Source organism: Perkinsus marinus (genome assembly GCF_000006405.1).
Source record: "Perkinsus marinus ATCC 50983 genomic scaffold scf_1104296965000, whole genome shotgun sequence".
Classification (NCBI taxonomy): Eukaryota; Perkinsozoa; order Perkinsida; family Perkinsidae; genus Perkinsus; species Perkinsus marinus.
The window spans coordinates 32493-41563 of record NW_003204466.1 but is presented as its reverse complement, the minus strand read 5'-3'; the positions used below and the strand labels follow the sequence as shown (position 1 = coordinate 41563).

Here is a 9071-nt window from a genome sequence, read left to right as displayed (position 1 = left end):
TCACCTCGGATTCGACACCGCCGTGTACAGGTGTCTCCTTGTTGGGTCAGATTCCTTACGCTTTCGTTCTGGGCAATCACGACCATTTCCGTCCGGGCTTGAAGCCTGACGGAAAGGACGTCATTGCTTACGATACATCACGCAGCCGATGGAGCCTTTCGAGAAGATGTATGGACAACCACAGGAAATTTCCCACTCGGGACTGCTATTTTTCAGCCCCTAGTGGAGTAAGCGGTGGCTCTGTCTACAACATCCCCGTATATGAGAACTCCACAGCAGGTGGCAGACCAACAGCTGTGTTATGGATATTGGACTCGGGCAGACTCAATTGTATGGGGCTGAAGGGCTGGGGATGTGTTCAAGAGGATCAAACACAATGGTAAGAAATAATAATAGTTCATGCAAACGAGCGTTGGGCGCACAGATATGATCGAATGATGATCATTCAGTGATGATATCCATCTCGTAGGCATAGGACCATCAACTTCATAACACAACTTCTATTTCGTGAATCGCTCGTGAGATCAATTGCGTGGGCGTTAAATATCCCCCCTGGAGTTTATCTGCCGTGTATGATATACATTGTATATGATTCATATAATATAAAGGTTCATATAATAAGAACCTGGATAGCGGTCATGAATAGCATTTCACTGTAAAGGGACGACCATTCAATTATCGGCGTACATGACATGCAGGCTGTCCCAAATACTGGTTTCGGTCACCAAGATACTATCCTGCGCCCCCCCCGCGGTTTAGTAGGAGGGTCTTCGTGTTCGGATTTCATTCTCTTCGTTTCGATCGTTCCCTACGTCAAGGTTCGAATCCCAAGCGGAATCTAGCGAGCTCAAAGGAGTCCAAGGCCTTATGTTTGTCCACATTCCACTGCAAGAGGTGAGTTCAACTTGGCCAACTTACTAAGTTGGGCTGTAGGCTACAGTCTGTATCTGGTCGTTCCTCTACAATGGATCCTCACGTAACTACCAACAACCTCCTGTGATCGTCAGCACAGTCAGCTATGTTACGCTCATATTTAGCACAATTTGCATGACGTTGACAGGAGGGTAGCTGAAGAGAAATTTCAGATTCTCCGTCAGGTTCTCCTCTACTGGAACCTGTATAATGAGAGCTCGGGACATATCGTTGGTGGCAAATACGAGAGTGTTTGTTGCAGTAGTGCCAATACCGGTGAGATCGCAAGCTCTCATCCGTGAGTTCCTTCATGATCATGCAGTCTTGATCAGGTCTCTTTGCGGCAGCCCTTAGTCATGGTGTGAGCGGAATATTCCATGGCCATGACCACAATAATGACTTCCTAGCTCGGATTGATACCACTTCTCAGACGATACATGTGGGTTATGGAAGGAAAAGTGGCTATGGCGGATACGGTGGAGGTGGGACCATCGAAGAATACTCATTGTGATCTGTGTCACAGTTATCGCTGATAAGCCGGGCGCCCGAGTCATTGTCATGAAACTCGATAAGAATCGACACAGCTATACATGGAATACTTACATAAGACTCGAAAATAACTCGACTGTTCACGAAACAGTCCAGCGTCAGGTAGATCCTTGCTGTTGTTCATCAGCTTACTACAGCTGGACGCTGACCTTTTAGCTCTTTAGTCGTGCTCCTTTCAGAGAAGCCTCCAGTCGCACCGTAACATTCAAGGTTATTGTAGCGACATGGCATGATAGAGTTCCCTTCAGAGTGTTGCTACATGTATCACATCGAAGGTGGCCATTACCAAGATCATACCGTATGGTTCATACTGATTGCTCATTCGAATTTTTGAAAGCGTTTTGAAAAGTGTCCATGCAGTCCTTCATGTTACAATCTGTCTGTTTTTGATCTCTGATAAGTTGACGGTGTTAACTTGTCACACATTCCCTTCTTATGACCAAAAGAAATTCTTTTCAAGTTTAGTGTATTATTCTAAAAATTGCATTTGATCCCAATAATCGGATTGTCGTTACAGTGGGGTTCATGATCCATATCTCTAGCTGTTGTTCTGTAGTACTTCAGAACCCAACAAGAGTATTATTATTAGTAGTTGTTGGAAGGAACTAGTGTTATAGTCAAAGCTACAGCTAACTGAGTGGTCTAAACAACTATGGAGATATTAGGGAAGGGAGAATTGTCGTGTAACAAGAGTGGCGCATCACATAGTCGCACTGGCTTGTTGTTGATGAGAAGCTTATACTTAGTGCCTCACTGTCAACTGGTTACTGACCAGTTGGATGATAAGCTCTCACGTAGGAAGCGCATTCTTGGCAGACTGCCAAGAATAATCCAACCTTCAACTTCAACCCGAAGCTAAGATCGCGGAATTTCGTAGTGATTCGGTAGAGTAGAGGGAGAGGGAACCCAGTGGATTTCCCAAGACAGGAAGTATTTTTGAGACGTATCATTTCCCATCGATGGCATAAGTTTACATACAGTTTACGTATAATACCCTGAATATATGGCTGAGTGAGTTGATCTTAAGTATGTCAATTGGTACTCTCTTGATCGTTAGTTATTCTTTGATCCCGTACCCACGTTTCGAAAGTATTTATCGGGCGTCGAAAGAATTTTTGGGGCGGCGAAAGGAATTTTTGGGCGCCGGAAAGCATGTTTCGGTGTTGTGCCAGTGGCTCGACCATTGTGCCACATTGTTTCCTTGTCCCCCAATTTTCGGTCCGAACACAATTGTCCCTGCGTGCTAAGGTGCTGCAAAGCTAGAGCTAATAGTAGCTCATACGTAGTTCGTAATCATAGTTTAACTATGATAGTTATAAGTTGTAACGTAACGTATTCCGATACGTTCTACTCTATTGTACGTCCGCTTTCGTACAAGGTTATCTCTTCTCACTTGCCGTGTATTGAGTTCCATTATTAGGAGGTTACTATCCCTACATCAGTAATTTTACAAATTTCAAGTGTCGCAGGAGTGAACCGACCCAACTAATGAGAAGAACACAACCAGCACACCTAGGGTATAAGGAGTTGAGCTGACTAAGCTATAACCAGATATCCAACTACGTACAGAGCGGTGACTGTACGTGATAGAGATAACCAGAGAATATGACTACCGCAGGGATACTACGATAGACGACAGGGATAGGGGTACGAGTGGAATACGTGTACAGAACACGAGTGGACTACGTGTAAAGTGTACTCGTACAGAGCTCGTAGTAAGCTTGAACTAAGCTTATACGACAATTACGTATGATCGATATCCAATAGCTAAAGATGCTGCGAAACGGCTGCAGTACTCGCAGATACGGTCTGTAGCACACAGTGAAGGATCGCACACAGAATAGGGACCGTGCGCCACAGCGGAGCGAAGCACGTCCCATCACATTCCTCCCACGCAGATCCGAACCGGGCTACAGACGGAAAAAGCAGCGTACCAATGAAGGCAGCATATACAAATCCTAACAATACGTACTACAGCGGTGTACTTAATCATAATAATAAAAAGTCTCATACTTAATTCATCCTTACGGCAACAGCTTGTCCGAGCCGTCCAGAATAGAACAGAATCAGCTTAGCTCGAAGGGCCATCCTTAGAGCAAGCAGAACCTTGAGTTGGGGCTTGAGCTTGAGCATCCTCGGTTTCAGTGTCCAGCACGATCTCAGAAACAACTCCTTCAATCTTGAGATCGTCTTCTTCGGCGGACCAGGCTGCATCATCGACACCACGGGCAAATCAGGAGCAAAAACGTAGACATATCGATCATATCGATTGGGTACGGTATAGAGTCTATACTATAGACTACAAATACAGCGCAGGATTGGCACCGCCGAGACAGTTCGGGGTCCCACAGTCACTGCAGCGTAGTGGCGAAACCAACTTATAGAAATAACTAAAACATGTTGTACAGGACCTTCACATCCAACCACAACCGACTAGGTAACAGGCTTCGACACGTACAGAAAGGAGACGTAGAGGAACTATCCCTGAACGGGGATAGGCTGCCGGCAGGCTTTTACAAGAGGTAACGAGGAGGGTCAGGAGATCATCCAACTCGAGACTGTATAGAGAGTTAGAAGGGTATACCAATCTCTTTCTCCTCCCACGCAAACCTCCTTCCTCACTTAAGAAGAGTCAGAACGTCCATGGCTCCGTTCAGAACGAAGAGCCATCGGGACGTAGGTATCGGGGTCGAAGCGGGTCGGTGGTCGGGATCGGTGACCAGCCCTAGACCTAGTAAATGGTCTTGTAGACTCGGGGGCTGCCTCTGCCGGAGGCGTAGTCGGCGGTGCCTCAGCAGGCTGTTGGATGGGGTCGTTAACAGGGGGCGTCGGCGTACTTTGGGGAGACTCGAAGTCAGCGTCCATGATCGGGCTTGCCATACCGGAAGGAAGCGGCGTTGACTCTTCAGGAGACTCCCCAGGGGTAGTAGGCGTCACGGACCGTGAGCGTCCAGGGGGTAGCTCGTCAGGTGACACAATTCGGGATGGTTCCAGGGGGGACGGAGGACCATCCGAGGGTACCGACTCAGCCGAGCTCTGAAGATTATCAGGCACCGGCGATGGGAGCGGTGTAGAAAGAGGCGGCGGGGACAGGGGCGAATAATGCCCATCATGAACAGGTCGTCCTTCCACCGGAGGAGGCGACGACATAAACGGCCGCGGGGGTAACATAGACGGTCTAGATGGAGCCGCAGGAGTAGAGGCTGCCGAAGGGGGCGCAGGCCTTGTCCGTGATCTAGACGGGGCAGGAGATGCGGACGGACCGTTCGGCGGTCGTACCACAGATCGAGCGGGCACGGGCTGATTCTCCGGAACACCGTTAGAGAACTCGTCCTCGTCAGACATTGACCTAGGAGGCATCGTTCGCTGAGGGTGTAGAGCATGAGCAGGCGGTGCTTCAGGGTTGAAAGCTGGTAGAGGTGGTAGATCTGGGGCTTCTCGATCCACACGCTGAAGAAGACCGTCCGGCAGTTGGTCAGGTTGAACTGGATCCAGTCGAACATGGTCCACGTTGATGACCTTCAACTCACCCGTGACAGCATGTTTAAGGCGAAGTACTTTTACCGGGTCTTGTGAGCCAATAATATCCACTATGTACCAGTCACCTTCCCACCTCGGGGCCAGCTTGTTGTTGGGGACGTGAACACGTACAAAGACTCTAGCGTTCGGAAAGAAAGCCGTGGGCTTGGCTTTGCGATCGTAGAAGGCCTTGTACCTCGCTGCTGCATGAGTGACAGCCTGGTCGACCTCATCGTCCAAGTAAGCTCGTACCCTAGCCACATATTGTCCGTAAGTCTCGGTATCAAATACCAGTGAGCTATAAGCAGACGTTATAGGAATAAAGTCGGCCGGGGGCTCACGTCCAAACATAAGCATGAAGGGACTGTAGCCAGTAGAAGAGTGGATAGCGGTATTGTACTTGAACATGAGAGCCGGCAGATGGGTCGGCCAGTCGGGGATGCAACAGTGTCTCCTCAACATCGACAAGATGGTCCCGTTAAGTCGTTCAACCAAACCGTTACCAGCTGGATGGTAGATGGTCGTCCGAGACTTGGAGATACCTAGAGCGTCCAAGGTAGCTCGGAAGAGAGCACTCTCGAATTGCTGGCCTTGATCTGAATGGATCCGTGCTGGCGGACCAAATCGAGCAAACAACCCAAGAAGGTGAGGCAAAGACTCTTCCACCGTTTCCGTACGGAGAGGGTAGGCTTCACCCCATTTGGTGAAGTAGTCTTGAACCACCAAGAGGCACTTGTAACTGCCCACACCAGGACCGATCTTGAGGTAGTCGACACCTAAGGTGTGCCAAGCTCGTCCGACAGGAACCGGTAACAGGGGTGACGGGGATCCTTGTAATGGGCCAGCAGCAAGACAAGAAGTACAGGTCTGCAAATGTACTTCAACATCCACGTGCATAGTTGGCCAGTAGCACTGCTGTTTCATCTTGCTCAGCATCTTCTCTCGAGCAAAGTGGCCGGTGTCCTGATGATAATGGCGGAGGGCACGTTCTCGTAACTCATCGGGGATCACTGGTAGGAGCCTCGCCTCGTCCAGCGCGTCCATACGGTAATGCCGAGCCAAAATCCCATCAGACACATCCAAAGAAGCCCATATACGTCGATACGGAAGGTAGTCTCGGGTCTTGAACTCGCTGCGGCCCAAGGGATGGCCGTCCAAGACTCGCTCGCGTACCGCAGAGACCACCTCGTCCAAGTCCTGACCGTCTCGGATATCATCGATCGAAAATAGGGTGTCAAGAACCACCAAGGACGTATGTAGTCGGCAACCAAGGTCGTCCAGGCAAGACCGCAAGACGGGGGGGTCGTTGACGGGGGACCGTACTTCACAAGCATGGGGGTCTGGTACTACAGGGTCTGGCCGTGGCAATTGGGGTCGAGAGAGTACATCAGCATTGATGTTCTTCGTCCCTTCCTTGTACCGTACCACAAACCGATACCGTTGCATAGCCAAAATCCATCGCTGGACTCGATCAGACGTACACTTAGCAAGGTGTTGCAAGGGGCGGTGATCACTGTAGATAGTAACCTCCAAAGGGTGACCAATAATATAGTCATGAAACCGATGCAAACACCGAAACAGCGCGTACGCTTCCTTCTCGAAGGTATGCCAGCGTAGTTCAGCACCAGATAGGACTTGAGAGTAGTAGCAGATCGGGCGACCGTTCTGTTCAAGGACCCCACCAATAGCTTGATTGGAAGCATCGCAACAGATCTGGAACGGCTCCCGAAAATCGGGATAGGCCAAGCCAGGAAGTCCGATGAGAGCAGTCTTGAGCTTCACAAAGGCTTCATCAGCATCCACGTCCCAATACTTAGGTACGTCGTCCGGGCACTTGTCACATAGAGACACCAGCCGTTGGATGGGTTTAGCTACCGCAGACATCCGAGGTATGAACGTCCGGTAGTAGTTGACCAGCCCCAGGAACGACCTCACCTCTGACACTGTCCTAGGCGGCGTCCACTCAGCGATAGCTTGGACCCGAGCGGGATCAGGGTGCATACCGAACTGATCGAAGTAGTGGCCTAGATACTTAACACCGTCTCCAGCGAACTTGCACTTAGCCGCGTTCAGGGTCAGGTTAGCCTCTGCTAATCTACGAAAGACTTCGTCCAAGTGCTTAGCATGGGTCTCCAGGTCCGGTGAAAAGATGAGGACATCGTCCAGGTAGACCTTAACGTAAGGAAGGTCGCCTAGTAGTCGATCCATCAAATCTTGGAACGTACCACAAGCTGAATGTAGACCAAAGGGCATAACCAAGAACTCGTACAAGGGCAGGTTGGCACCAGGACAGAAGGCCGTCTTACATACGTCCGAAGGACGGACGGGAATCTGCCAATAACCCGAACGTAAATCGAGATTGGTATACACCTTAGATCCAGCCAGGGACTCTTGAACAAAATCGGGTAGCGGGACCGGGTAAGCCGATGGAGGAGAAGCTGTGTTGAGCTTCCGGTAATCAACACACATCCGTACGCCTCCGTCCTTCTTGGCAACATACACACAAGGGGCTGCGTACGGGCTTTTAGACCGCCGGATAACACCTTGCTTCTCTAGATCGTCCAACTGCTTAATAATCTCGTCCCGATAGGCATGCGGGATACGCCGAGGCTTCTCTCTCGTAGGTTTGGCATCATACGTGTCGATGTCGTGCTCGACCAAGTTACACCGACCAATCTTGTTAGAGAAGAGCGACTTATACCGCTTACAGACCTCGTCCACCGCCACCAGCTCTGGCTTGGCATCGACGTCGAAGGTAGGAACCGAAAACACCTCCTCCTCGTCCGTGGGGAGCTGAGGAATTGCGTACTGCTCAATGTCCTTGCCGATAACGTCATCATCCATCTCGTCACCAGGAGCCATGGACGGAGTCGGCCACTCTTCGTACGGAGTAAGGTCGCCAGCCTTCGAACCCAAATAAGGCTTGAACTGTGGGTACGGTGAAGGGATAGACTGTGCGAACATAATCTTCATTTTGTAGAAATCGCCTTCGTACAAAGTAGGATCAGGTTCGGTGTCTTTCAAAATCGTAACCTTCGACAGAGCATCATCGTCCATGGACTGGGCAGGATAAACCGACTCATCTTCTTCCCTTGCCAGAGCGGCAAACCGTGTACCACGAACAAAGCTGTCGTCGTATCTTGGAGATACCACCGATCCCTTCTGAGAAGTCGTCGACCATGCCTTAGATACCGAACCAACCGATGAAGACGTCCGGCCAATGGACGTCCCAAGGTTACCGTCCGCAACTACTGTAGACTTAGTATGCCGACAATACATAACAGGCTCACGGCGAGGTCGAACACAACGCCACGGGGTCTTCTTACGGCGTCGCCGGGATCGTCCATCACAGGCTGGCTCCTTAGTCGTAGGGACTGGAGTCGCCGACATAGGAGGTGGCTCAACAGGGTCTTCTGTAGTGGTGGTCGACGATGGTGTCCTATAAGCGTACAGGGAAGGCAACGTCAGCCTCAGAGCGACCCCGGGCGGAACATGGGCCGGGCTGCGGATCGGGGCCGAGGTCTTCACGTGCTTGATGCAAAACCCAGTAGCATCCGCTTGAAGTCCGAGACCAAACCGCCAGAGCCAATCGTACCCTAATAACATATCCGCCGACAGATCGTCCACCACATAGACCGTCATCTCTGCTGAAGCATCCCCAGGGGACGAGAGCATGCGTCCCGAGGGTTGCGACAACATAGTAGGGGAATCATAAAAATTGATAGTGACCGTGGCCGTACCAAGAAAGGCCAAACTTACCGAAGGTAGAGCCGTCACCGTCGTCATAGAAACTGGTCGTATTTGACAACCAGCAGGTAAAAACTTCTTCTTAACTATAGTTAAACTAGCACCGCTATCTACCAGAGCACAAATAAAAGGAGAATGTCGTCCACTACACTCTAACCGGGTATACAGATACATACCATACGAACCCCCGAACGTTCGTAGTATAACATCATCTAATTTAGCTTTGGCACACCGGTCACCGCTAACCGGCTGCCGAGCTAGTTTCCCTGCCTCTGTACCAAAGAGGCCATAGGTCGACGTGAAGGGTGGTCAGGGCAGTTGCGAGCCATGTGATCGTCCTTACC

At 50.3% G+C, this 9071-nt stretch overlaps 3 protein-coding genes across 3 annotated transcripts in view; 2 read left to right on the top strand and 1 right to left on the bottom strand.

Annotated features, from left to right (window-relative positions):
• The window catches only part of Pmar_PMAR021901 (hypothetical protein), a gene marked incomplete at both ends in the record, with an annotated part of 398 nt that extends 296 nt beyond the window's left edge, over positions 1 to 102 (top strand). The window contains one exon of the mRNA XM_002769679.1: positions 1 to 102. This exon is cut by the window's left edge and continues 4 nt beyond it. Within this exon, the coding sequence (XP_002769725.1) occupies positions 1 to 102 (102 nt within the window).
• Positions 103 to 1244: 1142 nt separating this feature from the next.
• Pmar_PMAR021900 (hypothetical protein) lies at positions 1245 to 1394 on the top strand (the record flags this gene model as incomplete). Its single annotated transcript, XM_002769678.1, has 1 exon — positions 1245 to 1394. A coding segment is annotated over one exon (150 nt), but the record flags the coding sequence as incomplete, so codon positions are not given.
• Positions 1395 to 4639: 3245 nt separating this feature from the next.
• On the bottom strand, positions 4640 to 8370 carry Pmar_PMAR021899 (retrovirus polyprotein, putative; the record flags this gene model as incomplete). The annotated part of the gene is made up of 2 exons (XM_002769677.1): positions 4640 to 4696; positions 4741 to 8370. The coding sequence occupies 2 exons, from the start codon at positions 8368 to 8370 to the stop codon at positions 4640 to 4642; spliced, it is 3687 nt and encodes a 1228-aa protein (XP_002769723.1).
• Between the last annotated feature and the right edge of the window lie 701 nt (positions 8371 to 9071).